General features: G+C 41.7%; 1 protein-coding gene across 1 annotated transcript; it reads left to right on the forward strand.

Annotated features, from left to right (window-relative positions):
• The first annotated feature begins 15 nt into the window (after window positions 1–15).
• Window positions 16–14,314, forward strand: LOC121898108 (transmembrane and coiled-coil domain protein 3-like). Its single transcript, XM_042413036.1, has 4 exons — window positions 16–474; window positions 10,053–11,026; window positions 11,287–11,422; window positions 11,911–14,314. Exons 1-4 carry the CDS (start codon window positions 409–411, stop codon window positions 12,214–12,216), a joined length of 1,482 nt encoding a protein of 493 aa, XP_042268970.1. The 5' UTR covers window positions 16–408; the 3' UTR covers window positions 12,217–14,314.
• The last annotated feature ends 6,311 nt before the right edge of the window (window positions 14,315–20,625 follow it).

Below are 20,625 nucleotides of genomic sequence, written 5' to 3' on the forward strand. Positions count from 1 at the left end.
ATATAAGACACTAAAAACTGAGTAAAGGGTAGACAGCATTGTGAGCAGAGGATTATTTTGATGATTTTTAGTAGCTGTCTTTTATCATAGACCTGCACAGCTGCTGATAGGGCAGTTTTATCTGCCACTGACGGACACATATGTGCTGAAAGAGTTAACCCCTCCTCCCTCAGCCTCCCTGCAGAGAGAAATAGGCGGAGTTTGGGTTCACACATAGTTTTTGTAAGAAGAGGGCAGCGAGTGTGTGTGTGTCATAATGTGTGTGTGTCAGGGAGAAAGAGAGAGAGACAGAGAGAGAGAGAGAGAGAGAGAGGGAGCCAGACATGGATACGAGACCAGGCTTGAGTTGTAAACTGCCCCTGAATTGAAGAAGTGCAGCTTCAAATTGACCACAAACACGGGATTATTATGCCCAGCGCCAACGTGTCCGTGCGAAGTTTATCTGAAGTGGAGAAATACCTCAGCAGCCGGATGGTGAGTGGGTCATGTGAGTGTGTTTTGCGGTATTGTGTCATAAAACGGCAGGTCCCGTACTGTACCAGCGTTACATTGTTGTCTGTTGATCTCCACGTCATGTGAAACCAGCAGCAGCTGCGCCGCCTGAAAGCTGCATATTTCTCCTGACAAAGAGCTTCAGTAAGCCTGTGAAACATTTGGGCAAACAACATCGAAACTGTGCGTTTCTGAAAGGAGATGTAGTACTGGTACACAGGTGTCTATAAGTATGTCTATAAACTCAGTACTGTACTGAGTGCCGCAGACAAAATCCTAGTCTGGACAGTTTTTTTGGGACATATTTCACGATATCCAAGCGGGACAGATATATGGGATGAATATTATGTTATATTTTGAAACAGAAAGAAAGCTTGGGAAGGTTGAAATACAGTGTTTGAAAGCTTGAAATCTATATAAAAAAGGTTTTGCAAGATTGTAAGCTAAGTTTTCAAGGCTTGGATAATGTTTTGATAGGCTGAAAAAATTCAAATGTCTGCGAACATCATTTTGTATCTGAGTTTTCCTTCTTCACAAATGCAGCATTTTTAAAAAAAAATTTTTGCACTGGTGCACATATAATGGGGAAAGAAGTTTTGAAACATTGAAACTTGGGTTTAAAAGGGTAAATCTTTATTTTGAAACTTTATTGCAGACTGTTCTTTCAGAGCTGAGTTTACAACACCCACTTTTCACAGTTCTGCCCGCACAGTTGCAAGCTTGTGAATCACGTGATTTCTGGCAGTGTTGTCTTGCAGCTCTGGTCTGAAATAGTGGTTTGATACCATTGATGTATGAAGAAAACTGGGTACAGCGTTGGAGGCCGGGCTATGTTCATTCCTTTGAAAGTTGCTCAGTAGCCCATGAAGCCAAAAAAAGCCACTTCCCGCTGTAAAGAAATTTTCCGGATTTCTGCATACTGCGTATTTTAGATGGGCCCAGTGCACTAAAAGAACATGCTCAGTAGAGAGTCCCGCTGGCTGAGCTGGCTAACTTCCAGTTTAGCCCTCCAGCTAACTTGAATGGGGATAAAACAAGTAAATTGTGTGGCTCTTCTAGACTTTCCACATGTTATCGGTTTGAATGGATCAAATTCTGAAAGTGAAACAAGTCATTTTGCAGGGGTCGTAACGCTCAAAAAAATATATCCACCATTTTACAGCTGCTCCTTTTCCCATGCTTATGTGCGGGAAAAATGCTTTTCGGACCAGTGTGCTTCCCGTGATGGATCTGAAAGTTGTAATTACATGGTTTGGCCACTAGGTCAAATTAGCTTCAAAGCCCGGCGCCATCCTGGTGGCTTGATGGATACCTGACCTGAGCCCTATGGACGGGTCCTGACAGGTCGGGCCAGATTTGGACAAAAATTTGGAAATGATGTTTGGGTTTGGGTCAGGTTTGGTCACATCGGTTGGGCTAGCCTACTTGACACGGTGCTAAATTCATTTTAGTGAAAATATGGCATAAAAATGGGCTACTTCCCGTTCAGTGCTGGGGTTTGTTACAGTATTTATGTGACAACACATGAACGCAACACATATGCTGTAACCATGGTAACAACAATTGCGTGACAGGGTAACACAAACTCAGTGCTTCAGTTTAAATTAACTGTGTCGGGCTTGGGTCGGGTTCAGACATAAATAATAGAACGCCTGTCAGGTTCGGGTCGGGTTCGGACAGAAATATGTGGCTTGAGCTGCACTCCAGTCCTGTTCATGTATCCTGTGCGCATCAGTCATTGGCGGAGCAGTCTGTCAATCCCACTTAACCCGGTAAACACAACATGTGATTGGACGGCACTTCAGCAGAGAGCAAACAATAGGTTAAGAGCAAATGTTTCAAGCTATTTCAAGCTTTCAAAGTTTTTTTTTTTCAGTTTCGAAATATGACATGATATTCATCCAATACAATTGCCTTTCTGTGCAGCGTTAAATTGAAACACACCATTATCTTCATGATTATCTAAAAGTTGTTTCATGTTGTTTCAGCTCTAATCGAAATTAGATGAGCATGCATTTTTGTCTCTTGTTGGGCCAACTCACACTTATTTGGTGTCACTGTTATACAGATATAGACCAGTGACCAAGACAAATAAAAAGCCTGTAATAGAGTCACGTAATAAATACTAAGACTTCTGAATTGAATCTGGTGATATAGATGAGTACAACTGTAAGGTGTTTTTCATGCTGTAGCTTGTTGTGGTGTTGTTTTGGATTTGCAGGTGTTCCTAATATTTTTCCTCCTCCAACCACTTTACTTTCAATATGGTGCAGCCCAATACAACAACAGTACAAAGTACAGATTGATAATGAGTCACAGAGGTGAGGTCATGTAAAAACAACTAAAGTCTAAACAGAAACTGAAAATCTTGAGTAAGCTATTTACATCAGAGCTGTTGTGTTGCTTTCCATCTTACAGGTGTTTCTGTTTTTCTGGTCACTCAATGACTCAATACCTGACCCAGTTTTCCAAGAGTAAATTTAAACGCTTACTTGACTCCACCTTATCTGAGATGTAGTGGAGGTTACACACTTAACCAAACACTGACTGAGAAGGATATACAGTATCATAGCATGCAGTGTTACATTTACTGTACATAAATAAAAAATAATTGTTATTGTTGTTATTTTCTGGGCAAAAAAGCCAAAACATTTTATGGTACCAGCTTTTCCAGTGTTGGCATTTGCAGGATTTCTTATAATTTCTGTCATATACAATAGTTTACTGAATATCTTTGGGTTTTGGACTGTTTGTTGGACAAAACAAGACATTTGAAGATGTCCCCTTGGGCTTTTAACGATTTTGGGCATTTTATTGACCAAGCGACTAATCAATCAAGCATATAATTGGCACAATAATCAATAATACTTTGCAATTGCAGCCCTACATAATATATTGAACATAATATTCAAATGCATTGCACATATCCCTTTCAGAATAATGTACCACACAATCGAGTAATAAATAATGGAAATGTAAATAAATTAGTGTAAATAATAGAAATGTTATCTTTTTTTTTGCCTCCAACATGACAGCGATATGAGAGGATTAGGATCAGGTAAAGAAATGTCCTGAATTATTGTGTATCTGTTACATCCATACACAGAAATGTAGTAATTATGTAGTCAAGTCAAGTTGGTCAGTTCGAATCATAAAGCCCAGAAGGACAAATTGGCCTCAAAGGGCTGTAACACCCTTTATCCTTTCAATTCAAAAAAACTAAAAAAAGCTTTAGCTTATCGCAGTTGTAGTCATTGCCCGAACAGATGGTACTAACAATTTCGGGGAAAACCATTCAACTGTCTAATGTTAATGAATGAGATGTTCAGAAATCCCCGCATGTTTGTGACAGATCAGCCCGAGTATGCATTTAAAGCCAGGTGCTTTCACACAGTGACACTGAGGAGAGGAATGCGCTCTCTCGAGTGTGAGTCTTGTGCAACCAGAAAGTCAGTTGAGTATCGTGCAGCAGCAAGTTTCTCTTGTATATTTATGAGTCTTCAGACCTACCAGTCAGTCAACTTTAGAAACGATTACAGCGAGGAAAACCTCTTTCAGTGTTCATATGGGGCATCTGACTGTTGTTTTAAGACAGATTTGAAAAATTGTGAACCTATCCTGTAACATTTATATTCACCCACTAATGGCGTCATGCATCTTTAAGGGAACTGCTGTCCTGTGAACAACAATACTAACACTTATAAATTTATGAAATGAAACTTCAATCAAACTTCCCTCTAGAGCAGAGCTTTGATTTGAGGCAGCTTCTCAAGTAAGCAATTAGTCGGTTGTGGTATAACCACCAACGTAATATAATGGAACAACATATCTCACTATTTTGCTGGTTTATTATCACGGGGCGGCACGATTACGCATTTCCTCCTTTTGTTTTCTGCAAATGGCATTCCAATTTTGTTCCTCAAAAAGTCCTTGTGCAGCAAATGTAGTGGGTTAGAGGCCATAGATGATGCAACACTTCAGTTTGAGTGGCTAGTTTCCGCAACCCTTACTGGATGGTGGCTCTGTAGAGATCTGCGTGTTTGTCCTTACATGAACCCTTACACAACAAGGCAAACATGTTCGCTGTCACATCAGCATAATTAGCAGCCTTTTAATTATGTTATGTTATGAATCATTAAATGGCAATTTTCTCGTTCTCTCTCTTTTTTGGGGTCTATTATGTTTTTCATGGTTAATGAGCTGCTTGACTCTTTACCTACCCTGCTACATCACCGCCTCTATTCACTCCCTCGCTTTGAATCAGTATGTTGAATATAGCAGCATATTTATCTTAATTGAATCCCATTCAATACTCTCTCAGTCCACGGGGGCAAGAAAACGCTGGGAGTGTTAATGGGCTATTGATTTAGTCTTGGACCAGCTTGTCTATGAGATAATAGCGATTACGTCTTAAGCAATTCATTCCACTGACCTCCCGGGGATTAGTCATTCAGGAAACTTAAGACTTCAAACTCTTTTGCTAGTTTTTCTTTCTGCTTTATGCTGATGAGCTGTACTGTTTGGCCTCTATAGAAAGGCTTTGCAATCAAACTGTGGCCAGCTGTGGGATGCAGTTGAGAAAAGGAGGAGGAGATGTTGGGTCAGCTTTCTGACCACAATCAAAGATGTGCTCCCTGTCGCTCTCTCTCTTTCTCTCTCTCTCTCTCTCTCTGATTTTCTTCCCGTTTCCCTGTGTGAGCCCTGAGCGGGAGAGTGTCTGTATCCATGAGGATCAGTTGGAGGGAATACCAATAAGCACTGCAGGCTTCTTCCCCTCTGTGGTTCTGTTCTCTGCTGAAGGGACGGTTTTGTTCCATCTCAATGAGTGTGCCAGCAATGTTGCCCTGTGTGTGTTTATTTGGGGGTGCACAGAGGCAAAAACACGCCCCACCCCCCACAACAGACACACACACACACACACACATAGCCTCATCGTTTTGATCCGATTTCTTCAGATCACTGCAGACACCTGTGCTTGTATTTGCATATGTCTCTGCCCCTGTTTTCGACCTGACCCTACATCATGAACTGATGTTAATCAGCAGATTACAGCTGCATTTGTGTGCACTTACAAACATTACCTCCTCGCAACGGGGACAGTGCCTTCCTGTTTGCGTAAGTAAATGTCTTTGGTTTTTGTAATGTCCCCCTAATAGGGTGGGACAGTGAGTTTTTGTGCTTCCTGCTAATCTGAACCAATATTTATTCCACTAATACTGCTCAGTATTTAGTTCACACCCTGTGCACACACACACAATTTTAAATAATTTGTGTTTTTTTTTTTCACCTCACTCCAGTTCAGGACATTCATGCTGAATTGCTGCTTTGCCTGTTTTCTTTTGGTGCTGCAGTGGGCATATAAGCGGAGGGTCTTTTTTTGCATGGAAAAAGTGAATCACTAACTAAGATCATTGATCCAAGAATGAGCACACTGCAGTGCAAGATGAGCAGCATCTGCAGTTTCTGTCGGCTCCCCTAACTTTGCCTCTAAAATGTAGCTACAATTTTGGACGGATTTCTCAAACATAAAAAACACAGAGCTCTCCCTTGTTGGGTTAAGATTGAGGCTAATGCCGTTGGATCTTGATATTATGCTGTCTCGGCAGGGTCAGATCATATTAAATGGGTCACGGTGTTGGACAGACGCTGTGTGCTATGTAGGGCGGCGTGGGGGACAGGGGGCTCTTACAGCGATGAGGTGTGAGGGAGGCACTCTTGGGCCACAAAGGCGTCCTGTAGATCCTGTCAGTGGAGATGACAATGTGTGCCGAACTGTGTTTGGGAGCATCCTCCCTTTGTTCTTTTCTTATCCTCTTATCTGTTTCAGTTTCTCTAGCACGCTCAGTTTTGTCTCCCACTTTCTGTCTGTCTCTCTTCTTCTGCTCTACTGACACACTAACATCAATGAGTGAGTCAAACAACAGTGGGCGTATGACTGCGTGATATCCTGGCTTGTTAATTTCAAAGATAACAGTTTGAGTAGTTAAATGTGAGAAGACTCTCAAGAGGGTTTTCTCACATTGATAGACCAGATTTTTATTTTATGGTTAGAAAGATATGGGCCACACACAGCCCGACTTTTAAATCCCAAAGTATTACAGCGAGTGAACACAGTTAGCAGTGCTCAAGGACACCCAGACAGGTCACCTGGCTGTTGATGGAAACACCATCTCATCAAACTCTCGCCTGGTCTGGCCTTTCAGTTAGAAACAGTCCACCTAACCGTCAGACTTTCCTGCTGCCATCTGCTGTGTTGTAGCCGCCTTTTTAGTTACTTGATTTTCACTCCCTCTGACATCTCCAGTATCCCCAAAGACCTTCAATCCTTGCCCTGTTTCACCCCACCTACCTCAACAACCCCTGGAGAGTGCCCACTTAAGTGTTTGGGAGAAATGGAGTGAAAAGTAGGGCAGCTCCTTAGCAGATTTTCATCATCATGAGGCTAATTCATTTAGTGGAGCCACTCATCCAGAGAGACCCTCAGATTGTTCCAGCAGTTAATCAGCGTGGGTAGAAATCTTGAGTAGCAGCAGCGGTGGAAACAGGCTTATTAAAATTGAAATGGTCCAATTTTTCTGAGAATTTCTTATCAGGGAATAGCCAGATTTCATACTTGTTTTTGGGGTTCTATAGAGTGTGTAAGACATCTGTGTCGTGTTATAGTGTTATTTGAGCTGCTCTCATGAATCAGGGCCCATCCTTCCAAAAGACGTCTTGTTTTCAGACGAGGAGGTTTACGCCTTTTTCCAGCTGTGTAATACAATTCTTGGCTGGACATCTACTACTCCAGGTGCATCAGTGCGAATATGGAAGTTACATCGATACTCTTTCAAACATCCCCCACTCCTGTGAAGGTCTTGTTTTTGCTGCAGGCCTCAACAGAGATGGATCAATAGAAGCAAAATCAGTATTTGATCTATTTTACGCTCATCTGTATCTGTGATATCACAGCACCTTGAAGCAATAAACTTAAACACCACTGTGCTCCATGTTTGACCTCTAATGCTTCAGAGGAGAATACTGAGCATTTCAAAGTTGAGGCCGGTGGTGGGAGAGTGCCTGAGGAGCTAGCTTAGTTCCAGTACTTCAGAAATAGCATGCAGTCTTGCTGAACAGGCAGCTCTTTGTGCTTGTTGTTTGAAAACTAAAAAGACTGAGTAATATGAGCAACCTACACTCCAGCCTGCCCTATGCTTCCTCTTGAACAATGAGGATATTAGTCTCTTTTGTATGACAAACAGGTTTGACAAAGGAGCAGCTTATGTCTGATCTCGATTGTCTTGACAAAAGATATTGCCGACACTCTGGAAGGAGCAGGGTTGCGATTGGGCGCAGGGCTCCTCAGCTTATACGTCAGGCCAGTGAATCCATATGCAGCAGCTTGGCCGTTAGAGCGCAGTCCTGGACAGAGCAGAGGTAGGACATGACAAAGTGCGCTTTTTTCTCTGCAGAGAAAGAGTCCTTGTTCAAGAAGGACAGATGCCAGAGAGGGGGAGAGAGTGGGATGAGGACAGAGGCTGAAATACCCCAGGCATGCTTGTAGAAAGAAGCGTGGAGTTATCTGGTTACATGCAACACATAACTAAGCATATATTATGTATGTAAAGCATAATTATAGTCACATGGGGATTAGACGCCACAGTTTTTCTTCACAGTACGGAGCAGTTTCTGTGGTGCACATTATGGTGAAACCAGGTTGTAGTCACACTGTAAATGGAGATGTCAGAGATTATACGCCAAGTTCTTGCTCACCGTGTCACCCTCAAAAACAAGTTTTGCTGGTTGATTGAGTGTGAGGTTATAGTATTGACAGCAAGTAAATGGGAAGGTTTATGTGTAATGGATTACTTAAACTCAATTGAACTGAGAGAGCAATATTCCTGATGAATGTGTGCCTTTTTTGTTTCAGTCAGAGCATCTGCTAAGTTGCTTAGTGTGAGTTTTGTCTAGCCACATTTAATCACCTATTGGTAAACCCTCTCTCGTGTTCCACCTGACAGTCATGTGTCACAGAGTGTCATTGTGTGGTGAGCTCTAGATGTATTAGTCAGTTTTAAAGGTACTTAGCTTGCAATATGTAACCACTCTCTGGTGTTGTGGCAATGCTAAGCAGCACTGAGCGCTTAAGTCTTCTTGAGTTAGTCATGATCAGTTTATTTTGCTTGAAACTAGCAGTGTTACGTTTGTTAAGGATTAGTGCAGCTTTGTACAGCCCTCAGTGCTTGTTGTACAACACTTTGTATTAGGCTTTATCAGCTTACACCTCCTGTCATTATACGGGTGTGCTGTGATCAACTTGCAAGATTCCGTGGCTTGTTGGGTCACTGTTAGATACAGCGCCCTATCACATGAAGTGACACTTTGATTCTAAAAATGCTGATCGAAAATTAATTAAATCATGTCTTAGGTGCTTTTCTCAGTTTCCTCTTCAGGTTTCGAGTCAATTATATATATTCAGTTTCGCTTCCTCAAATCTTCAGCAGAGAAGAAGTTCTGTGCTCGACAGTGAGCTATTGACACATCAGACAAAAACTGACCGTAATGTTGAGCTTTTATGAGGAAAATGGTAATTTACTGTAAAACAGGGGACAGTGTCTGGCAAAGGGATTTCCTGAGCCTTGTGGCCTTGTGTGACATCATCACTGACCTACATTAGATGTGCACGCTCCATTTATTTCACACACATTAATAGCTGTTATCTGAATTTTGTCATCTGTGTGCTATACTGTAGATAAACAGGATTATATTCTGGCTGATAAAACCTAACAGATGTGCCAAATGAGAGCATTGCACACACACCCAGATGGTCTCACAGTGTCAATAACAGAAAAGCAGAATAGAGCAGAGGCTGGAACTCATTACAAGGAGATACAGTATATGAAGAGCAAATTAGGCATAAATAAAAATGAAAGCAAATATATATTTTTTCACAATCTGCATATTAGGTCATCACCTAACATTTTACCCAGCAGCTGCTTTCTAGATACATGAGGAAGCACTGATACCAGTAGACACAACTACAGTCCAAGGGGGGCTTAACAACACCAGTGGATCAAGTTTAAAAAAAACAAAAAAACTCAATTTTAACCCAATTATCAAAACTAATGGTTTGAAAATGAAAGCAAACTGTTTGTTGTAAATGTCCATGGTACTGCAGAGTTACTTACTGGTTCAACTTTGCCCAAATGTCTGTAGTTGTGCAAATATGCAGTTTTGCAGTGCAATTGTTGATTGGAATAGAGAGTTAAGGGTTCTCACATTCATTTTACCCTCAATGAAGTGGTTTAGATTGGCCATCCTGTTTTTCTATAAAGAAACTAGTGAATAAAATACTGTATTAGCCTTGAGAAATGATAACCAAAACAAGAAAATTAGGCCCGGTGTGAAAAAGAATCAAAATTCCCTTTTAAGCTCATATTTGTAATGCATGGATTTGGCATTGTAGGTGATTTTTTTTCTTTTCTGGATGACCAGTTCTGCTGATCAGACAAATAAAAGATAATCCCTGCAAAAGCTCCATATTGAATGGTCTATCTGATCTGTGTTTATCTTCCCTGTAGGACCGGAGTACCGAGGGCATTGGTGTGTCGATGCGCCGGGGTTCTTCAGAGAACAATCTGGATCTGGACCTGAGTGATGGAGGTCCTGGTCCTACTCCGGGCTTCGAGGTCCAGCGTAGCCGTTCTTGCTTGGACAACCTCCAGCAGAAGATACTGAAAGTCACAGAGCAGCTGAAGATTGAGCAAACTGCGCGGGACGAGAATGTAGCAGAGTACCTGAAGCTGGTGAACAGTGCGGACAAGCAGCAGGTGGGGCGCATCAAGCAAGTGTTTGAGAAGAAGAACCAGAAGTCAGCTCAAAACATAGCCCAAATGCAGAAGAAGTTGGAGCAGTATCATCGTAAGATGAAAGACAGTGAAATCCATCACAGCCCATCCCCTCACTCGTCCCATAGCAAACACAGCACCATACCCAGGGAGTCGCCCAGAGAGCTGCTGAGGGATATGACAGGCAGTGGCCGACATCCAACCATGGACAAGATCAAGACTATTGGACCAGGTGTTTCCCTCTCCCCTCCTTTCTTCTTCAGTAAGCCCCGAGAGTTCGCGAACCTCATCAGGAACAAGTTCGGCAGTGCTGACAACATCGCCCACCTCAAGACCACTCTGGACCCTTCCTCTCCGCTGCCGACTGACAGTGCAGGAAAGGGGTTGAGTAGCAGTACCTCCATGGTGGGCAAACCCAAGTATCCCAGTGATGATGAGTGCTCCTCAGGGAGTGCTTCAATTTCAGCAGACAGTAATGGGAACCCAGTGGGGGGTGGAGTGTCAGCAGGGCAGGTGCAGACTCAGGGCCAGGGCCAAGGTAAGCAGGCAGGGGGAGACGGCCAGAGCAGACTGGCTTTGAGCCTGGAGGAGGTGAGAGAGATCAAAGATGCCCAGAGCCAGCTGGAGGAGGATATGGAGGAGATGAAGGCTCAGTTCAAGAGAGACTATGGCATCATCAGCCAATCACTGCAGGAGGAGCGATACAGGTCTGTTTACAGTCTGGTTTAGAAAACATAATTTTGCTTTGTCCTCACACAATAAAGCACTGATTTCTAACATTAATATGGATTACTATTCATCTAAAATATTAAGACAACCACATTACTTACAGAGAATTAAGAGGAAAATGGTAGATGGCATGTAATTCATCACATCAGTTTCTGCCGCAGCACTCCGTCATGAACAGTACTTTCAAATCCGCCTATAAATAACAATGGCTAACTAATATTTCTGCATCGCCGGCCAGGTATGAACGTTTGGAGGACCAACTGAACGACCTGACGGAGCTTCACCAAAATGAGATGACTAATCTGAAGCAGGAACTGGCCAGCATCGAGGAGAGAGTAGCCTACCAGGCTCAAGAAAGGGCCAGGGACATACAGGTATATAGTGAATATATTATGTAGTGATGCGAGGGTTGAGTTGTACACTTTGGTTTGGCCTTGTGGTTTACATGTTGCGTCATTTGGTTGGGGTCATAAAAATGGTGGCATAACAGCATCTGGTTAAGATAGATGTGAGTAAATTTAAATGCATTATTTTAGATTTTAAAACATTTTAAGTTATTGGAAGCTAACTTTTTGTGTGACTTTCTTTAAAAGGCCGATTGATGAGAGCATTCACATACAGACGCATTAGTCATCTACCTGTAGAATCACACTGACTAGGAAATAAAGGCCTCTAAATGAAAGTCTGTTCTCGTTTGACATTTATAACCATACAAATTCTTCTCTGTCCTCACATTTCTCAACTGATACATAATTAATCTTTCGGGCGAGTGTGGGTAATTGAGGATTAAAAAGTCAGCAAGTTGACCTTTAGGCACTTGGGAATCATTTAGACCCAGAAAATCTCTCCTCGTCTTTTCCAGGAAGCTCTTGAGTCGTGTCAGACGCGAGTGTCCAAGCTGGAACTCCAACAGCAGCAGCAGCAGCAGACGGTCCAGCTCGAGACCCACGACGCTCGAGTCTTGCTTGGGAAGAGCATCAACATAATGTTGGCCATCATCACCGTCATCCTGGTGTGCGTCTCTACCGCTGCCAAGTTTGCTGCTCCGCTGATGAGGAGCCGGTACCATGTGGTGGCTACCTTCTTGGGAGTTTGCTTTTTGACCATATTCTGGAAGAACTGGGACCGTTTACAATATGCCATAGACAGAGTGCTGGTGCCTGCCTGAGGGTACAGAGCAGTACACACTGAAAACAACATTAACATGGACGCTGGCAGTTGTCAGGATAGGACTGTCCCAGAGGATTGGTTGTACAATCGTCTGAAGACACGATTACCATGCATTTACAGAGGTCAATGTTTTTTTTTAGAGTCAGACTGAAATGAAATTTTTTGATGATTTTTTTTTCTCTTGTCTTGAACTTGAATGTGTGTAGCTAACAATTTCATTTAACCTTAAAAATAATATTTACATAACAGTATCTTTTGTTACTTTGTCCCCAATGATTGCTATGAAATCATCACACGACATGAATAGTTAATGTACCCTTCTTAACGAGAATGAGGAAGGGTGAAAAGAAGTGCATTTTCACTGTCGACAACATGGGACTCAGCCTTTTCCACAGCTTTCGGGAAAATAATCCGTTGATGAAGTAAAATTTGGCGTTTCCTCATTTTGCTTCAGCCTGACTTTAACATCTCTCAAACTGTTGCGAGCATGCATACGCAAACAAAACCTCAAACTTGGTATCTTGTTGGCCACAGCTATGAAGTGCTAATGTCAGCCTTTAAGGAATAGTTTGACATTTTGGGAAATACACCTATTTGCTTAATTGCTAACAGTTAGATGAAAATATCAATTCTGCTCTTACGTCTTTATGGTAAATATGACGCCTACTGCCAGCAGCCAGTTAGCATATCTTATCATGAAGACTGGAAAGAGCCTGACTCTGTCCAAACCTCTGAAGTTCATTAATTAACATGTTTTTTCTTGCTTGTTTACTCTGTAGAAAAACCAAAGTGTATTAACTCCCTTGTAAATCCACAACCTGTCTTTTTTTTTTTTTTTTTTTTTTTAGAGCTTTAGAGGTGCTTGTGGGCAAATTTTGTTTACCTTTTAACAGAACCAAGCTAGCTGTTTCTTCCTGTTCCCATTCTATATGCTAAGCTAAGCTAAGCTAAGCGGCTGCGGGCAGAAGCTTCATCTTTACTTTACAGACATGAGTTATCTCAATCTTCTGTAATTCTCAGCAAGAAAGTAAATAAGTGTATTTCCAAAAAAAAACTCTTCTTCCAAACTCTTCCTTTTTAAATGAAGAATCTACAGACTAGAGCACAGAGGCATCCTGTTTTTTTATGTTTAGTTTCTTTATTCCTTATGCCTTGTCTGCCCTGTGTGGTCAGTCATCTCTTAAAGTTGCTTTGTTTACTGTTCCTGATGTTTAAAGTGCAATATATTTGATTTCTAAGAGCACTGTTTTTAAAATGATCCTTTTAGGAGTGAGCGTTTTGTGTCAGTGTTTTTGGAGGAGTGACAGGGTGTTGGTGCTGGGGGGCGGGTAAGGAAGTGTCATTAATGTTGGCATGAGAGATCCATAACCACTGAAGCCACTGCTGGGCTCTGATAAGACCAGCTGTCTCCTCTCTCAAGGGCCAAAAATCAATCCGACTGCATTACCGTGCTGGTAGTGTGGTAATATCAACACGAGCCACTCTCCAGAGCAGGCACACATGCGCACACGCCGAAAAAACACAAAAACAGAGTCAGTAACTTGGCTCTCGTCATGTCTTACGGGGTTTGCCCAGTTTGATGTTTGCGTTTTACTAATAATGTGATTGAGAGGCGATGGTTTATACTGTGATACAAGGCCTTTTTCTGAGGAAAAATGCAATTCCTTTTATTTTTTATTTTTAGGAAGCAACAAACAGCCTTCAGTACTCCTATGAAGACAGGAGCACATGACAGGCTCTAAATGATGAACTACGAGCCTATTTTTTGGACTGACTAATGTGTTATTTTATGTTTGTCTTGCGAACAATGCCCGTGAGCATATCATGTGAAGATATGGACCACTTTTAATGTTTGTCTGCCATAATAACATGTCTGTGTTGATGTTTGTTGTCGTCTGTCTGTTGTTCTACTGACTATCATATTTTTTTTGTCCCTGGTTTGACATATTTGAGGAAGTTTTACCTTCAGAACTACAAATCTGGTTTACATTCTCTTTTCACCTCTGATGCACTATGTGATCAATCAGTTATATTTTCATGCATTACGTGCCTTTGTCTGACAATTTCTGTTAAATTAAACAAATCTTTTTAATCAACTTGTGACTCATGCTTGGACTTGGAGGGAATTGAGTAGATGGGAGGTTATTGTTTAAAAAAAATAACCTACTTACATTCATGGATGTACCAGCACACTCTTCATTAAAAAAACTTTAAGGCATTATTCTCTCCATTTCTGTTTGGGCCCTCTGCACCATAAATAGATCCATAGACATACCTAATAATAACAATAATGATGATGATGATAACAATAACAACAATAATAATAATAATAATAATAATAATAATAATGCTTCTAATAAATTACACGCTTGAATACAGCATTTTTCTCATCACTCCCTCACCACCACTAGGGGGTGCAGGTGCTGCACTCATGCCATGACAAAGATCAAGAAAACATATTGGGATGCTGCAGCATCTTACTCAATCCTTGTGTTATCTACCAGATGTTATGTACGTTTTATATCTAAATGATTCATTCCCACTGTGTCATAATCAATACAACCACTTCCTTCAAACATTAAGACTACTACATGACAAAAGACAGAGAAGCAAATTAATAATCAGAATCACTGTGGAAGAGTAGCGCCCTCTGCTGTTGTATGGAATTAAGCTTTTCTCTATATTTCCATACATTACTTGAATACATAGTCCCATTGCAGCATTTTTTCTGTGCATTTCAGGAAAACGTCAAATCTGGGTCATATACTTCATACTGTAAACATGAATGTTTTCTGAAGACTGATCTATGCCTGTAACTGTGTGATGCAGCTCACATCCTGGTAGAGATGGACTCCCAGGATGCTGACCAGATGTATTCAGTTCAATTAAATTTGCTCAGCCATGCCGGCACAGTATGTGGCAGTGCAGTTTCAACAATATCAAACAGCCACAGTAATCAATAATGACACATCATGTAGCTATAATACATGTGAAGTGTCACCTTCAACATGCCACATATAGTCAACAATACAAGGGCATCAACATTACTGCCGCAAGTCACTGTAGGGAGGCAGTGGATGCACATGAGCACACATATACACACAGAAAATGGAGCTCATGCACGGTTAAACTCAGCCGCACTGCAATATGGGTCACCTGGCACAGCGGTGTGCATGGTTTAGGCTGCGTGACTAGTGCCTGACTGCATGCCAAGCAGAGGCACAAACGCACAGTAAGATACAGGGACAGCGATGGGGATGATAGACAGATAGCTTAACTGGGGATCTCTGGCACTCACACGCTGTTCCTGTACTTTATGTGAGCTTAAATTTAAGAGTTGTGCGCACATTATTTCGATGTGTGTGTAGGAGGACCCGGTTTCATGCATTTGTGGAGCAACTAGGGCCTCTGGGGGAGAAAGAAATACTCAGATTGGTGTGAGGCAGAGACTGACTAACACACACATACACACAGCCACCCACACACACACACACACACACATAGGCTTAAAAATGGGGATTATGAGCTATATTTGTAGGTGTGAACAGAGAGCAATATTTTCTTTCCCAATCTCTCTCTCCTCTGTATTATGTGATCTAAAAAGTGAGTGCTTCCCTTTGATGTGAGCTCCGATCCTGTGTTTTCCATTGCGCTCTCCCTTGTGGCTCCTGGAGCTCGCTGGCCTATTCACTGGGCTCCATAATGAGCTGCTAATTATCCCAGGACCTCATCAAGTCTCTTTGGGCCTGCAGCTAAGCCTCCTCCTCACACAGGTTGGCATGGTGACCGTAGGGGATGGGACCTGCATGGAGGAGGCCACCAAAAGGACCGCCGCAGCTTCACTTCTGCTCTCTTTTGATGAGGGGGAGTGAGAGGGACACTTTTTTTCACTCCCAGAAAGACAAAGGAGAGTGGGAAGTGTGTAGATAGAATTAGCTTTAAGCATTGCATGGTCTACATATTGTGATCTTATTTCGTATGTGTATACAATTATAAATATAGGTGTGTGTGTTTGTGTGTTTCAGTCATTCAGACTTCATGACCTTATATTATGGGAAAGTTCTGACCTCTCTGGCGACTTCCACACTGATTTAGACTCCTCTGGCAGAACTGGGCCCTTCCCATTTCCTGTTTATGATGTCATAACAACAGGCCATGTTCCCTTCCTCTGCTTTAGCACTATAACATAAAAATGTACTCTGCATTCAGCAGAGAGCCAATAGCCTTATACCTCAGCAGGCACAAGATCTGCAGCTCTGTGACGCTGCAGTATCTGTGACCAGAATTAGAACTTCCAGTGACGAACACAGGAACGGCCGGCAGAAAATTTCAGATTTATGGATACATTTATCATCAAGGTCTTCACATAAATCACCTCTTAAAATGCCCTAATTCAAAGGCACCTCCAATTTCCTTTAGTTGCTAAGCAACCACAGAGCGCCACAGAGATGGTTGGAGTTAAAGGCTGGCAGCTCGGTGGTGTAAAGCGGATTGTGGGGTGAATCACTATCTTTTATAGCTCTGAGGTTCTATTACATGGCCAGCTGACAATGACAATGATACACTGTCACCGGAGAGTAATTATACAGCCTGTTGATCCACAAGCAAATTATGGTAACTGAATGGCTGTAGTGGGGCTTGTGCTATTTGACCAGTGCAAATTGACCAATATAATCACTGGAGCTGATTTTTAAGATATTTAACAACCACTGGTACTTTTACTAAGATGCTGACATTTTTGTTATTGGAGAAACAACAGTACAAACATGATGTTTAATAACATCTTCATTTGACTCTGTCCATCAATGTCTATAAGGTGTATTTAAAGTCTACATGCCATATGTGATGTGTAATATTGGTTGGTTGGTTTATTCCAAGTGACCATTTAGTGAGCACTGCAAACAACATTTGAAAACATTATGTCTTACCTACATATCCAACAACCAGTGTTACAGGTTTGCTCACAATTTATTTTAGGAATATGCATCATTTTCACCTATGAATAAAATTCTTAAAACTGCATTGAAGTAGTTAAAGACAGTCCCAGCATGAATTCATGATACAGGACTTGTCATGAAGCCCTTATCGTTTCCATTGATATACAGTATAGTGGGCCTTTTTCACAGCAGACATTATGACACCGGTGTGTAATAACATTAACGATGGCTCTGTATTAAAGTGTCCCAGTGAGCCAGCCTGCACAGTACCAGGACAACAAGTTTTATAGAATTCAGCCACCATTAATTATATTATTTGAACCTGTACTTTTTCTTTTTTCTGTTGTGACATTAAGCCTGTTGTGGTTAAGTGGTGCATATTCCACAATCTGGAGAATAAATCTTTTAAGTAATTAAATCACTGTATACCAAATGACACACGGGGAACGACAGGCTACAGCTCTCAGGCCTCTGGGGCCCAGGGGCATTTGCCCACTTTCACTTTGTTCAGTTTGTAATCCAGCCTTGATCCAGCCTCCATTATGTCAGCTTTGATGTCGTTTGCCTGCTTTTTGTCTTCCTTGTTTGTTTGTTTTAATTCTTAACATCATCCTGTCTGGGAACTTTAGCCAAAAATTGTCTTTTGGCTAAATCTGTCACATGATGGTAAGCCTGTATTAACTGATTGTTTGGCCACTTGGGTGCAGCTGTAAGCTGTAAACTGTAAATGCAACACTGACATACTGTCACCTTTACCTGAGTTAGCAAACAGTTGGATATTTACACATCCAGCAGACACAGAGCAACAGATTCATTTGAAGAAGTGTTTCTGGCCACCTGATGAATGTCACTCTGCTTTTAGCTCTATTTTGGTCTCCACCAACTCCTGAGCAAATTATTCAGCTCTGTAGCTGCTAAATACTTGACTATGTTAACAAGCTAGTTGCTAACTTTGTCTGTCTGTTGTTTGATGCGTGTAGTGTACAGTGGCTTTATCAGAGCTTTTTGGCTTAAACAGCTGCTTGCTACATCTGGATGAGAGCTGTGAGAGTAAACCAAAGCAGTAAAATTCAGGCCGTAAAACCAAAACCATCAGCGGAAAGACACTAAAATGCTCCTTCGAGCTGTGGTGAACTGCAGAGTGAGGTGATAATTCTCTGTGGGTCTGTCACTATGAATAACCCCTTTCACATACACATAGTCATTTGATCCACTAAAAATATTCGTTGTAGGAGCTTTAATTAATGTGTTCTTTGTGTGCTAAATAAACAAATAAGCAGTGTAATAATCAGACATTGCATGAATTCCACCCATAATCACACGAATGGTGCACATTTTTCTGCAAATCATTTTTAAACACTGCCATTCAAACTATCATCTCACTCAAGATAACATGAATGGAGGATGTTGAATGTTAAACTATAGGATACGGATTGCAAATACTTTAACTAACTGTTGGTCCTTTGTGTGTTTATGTATGAATGTGACCGTTTGTGTTACATGCCAATTACAGGCTAACATTCCTGAGGTCTATGCTGTGTCTGTGGGCGCCATGCGTATGACTTTTTGAATCTGGACAAAACAAAGACCGCAGTATGATTCCCTGCGTATGACCCCACGCTCTGTGGGACTGATCTCTGTTACAGAACAAACAGCTCATCTCTAACACTGCTGCTGGGCGCTCAGACCTTGGTCAAATGGCACTGGTAGGTATTTTTTTGTGGTTTTATTTTCCTTTTTTTTATCATTGCTTTACTTAACTTCAGTACGGATGGGGTTTTCCACTGAGAAAAAATGGAATGATTGTCAAAAAGTGTTGCTCTTAACAGCACAGCGTTCAACAATAAACTCAGTGTATCTTGGCAAATAGCTTTACAGCTGCGTCTATGTGAGATGTCCCAAGACAGTTACATCCCACCCATCTGTTTCAGCAAGCAGTTTTAAACAAGCGCTGAGAATGATTTTAGTGTTTGACCAAGGTTTGATGGTATCTGCATTCACTCTGTGCCCAGTCTGCTCTGCAACCAGACTCCTGCCACACTAGAGTGACACGGGTGGATTGAAGCCAGACATTGTCAGCTCATTATCAACACCTTGTCAGCCAACTCTCCCCACAGCTCTCACTGCTCTGTGTGTGTCTCCGTGTGAGTCTGTTACTGTGTTTGGTGAAGAGTTTGTGGGATGACTTCAAACTGAAAGACGCCTCCATGCTCACTCTCGATGTCTGGGGATTACAGCTGCCTGAGGAAGTGAAGGAAACGCTTATAACCAGGCATCAATCTTTTCAATCTGGTACCTTTTATCCCTTGTTACTTGTTGCTTGTTTCTGACAAATCACTCGCTTTTTATCTCAGGCACAAACAAGCACACGTTGAACCTCAGACACCACATTCTGCTTTCTATTTATGTTACACAAACTTCTGCTTTTGATTTATTTTTTTATTTTTACATTTCCTCTTTCGGATGTTGCCAGGTTCCATACTACTACATGTGTGACTATATGGTCTGTGTACGTGTATGTCTACAAAGCATTTCCTGCTCTCTGACAGCGCTGTGATAGGAATATCCTCTTACTGGGCCAGCGAACGGTTAAGGCCTGGCCCTCCTTTCCTCTCTCTCTACGCTGACATATTTTCAGACTGTTTCACGACACACCTCACATTTCTGGTTTCTTACGTGCTTCAGAGAGGTGGCCAGATGTGATAGCGGCTGAAATGGTGGGAGGGAAACAGAGAAAGAGAGAGAGAGAAAGAGGTGAGAAAAAGACACACACAGAGAGAAAGAGTTTGTGTGTATATGTAGAGAGTAGTTATGAAAATAGGGGGTGGGGGAGTGTTTCAGATGCTGTTCATAGCATAAGAGTTACTGTTCATTAGCAGTAAACAGAGAGAGAAAGAGTCAGCATGGGGAGGGGAGGAAATGAACAATGGAGGGGAAATGATCAGTAATCTGCAGTGCTAGCTGTCAGCCTCCACTGCAACAGCTTGTCTGGATCTCATTATAGGTAAATTCATTTAGCTTAGGGGCTCAGTGTTCACAAGTGTGTGAGGAAGCATGTGCATGTGTTCAGGAAAGCACAGATGAATGGTGAACACCGCAAGAAGCAAAGATGTTGTTTATCGCCTATGTTTTGGTCATGTGGTCTTCTAAACTCGTTTTAGAAATCTGTTATCTGACGTTTTATGCCTTTGTACCCATCAGGATAGACGGCTTCTTAATTAGGAACTACTTGACAAGACAGTTGGAATTCACCCCACAAACATATACAGATTTAGCAGTTTTGGCAGACAAATGCACTGACATTCACTGGAGATCTGCTGTTTTGCTAGCATCTTCACATCGGTGGATTGAGCTCTTACATTATGCTTACTTATTATAATATCGAACTATACAACTACAAAAAAGGGGAGAAATGATCTAAATTTTAATATTTAGACTTGATGATGATTATTCTTTCCTCTTTTTTGATC

This window comes from Thunnus maccoyii, chromosome 5, assembly GCF_910596095.1.
Source record: "Thunnus maccoyii chromosome 5, fThuMac1.1, whole genome shotgun sequence".
In the NCBI taxonomy this organism is placed as follows: Eukaryota; Metazoa; Chordata; class Actinopteri; order Scombriformes; family Scombridae; genus Thunnus; species Thunnus maccoyii.

Bases quoted from the DNA above. Each gene is read 5' to 3' on its own strand.
- LOC121898108 (XM_042413036.1), top strand. From the start codon at position 409: ATGCCCAGCGCCAACGTGTCCGTGCGAAGTTTATCTGAAGTGGAGAAA. The intron at 475-10,052 runs GTGAGTGGGTCA...TCTTCCCTGTAG, and splicing joins AATACCTCAGCAGCCGGATG to GACCGGAGTACCGAGGGCAT. The intron at 11,027-11,286 runs GTCTGTTTACAG...ATCGCCGGCCAG, and splicing joins CTGCAGGAGGAGCGATACAG to GTATGAACGTTTGGAGGACC.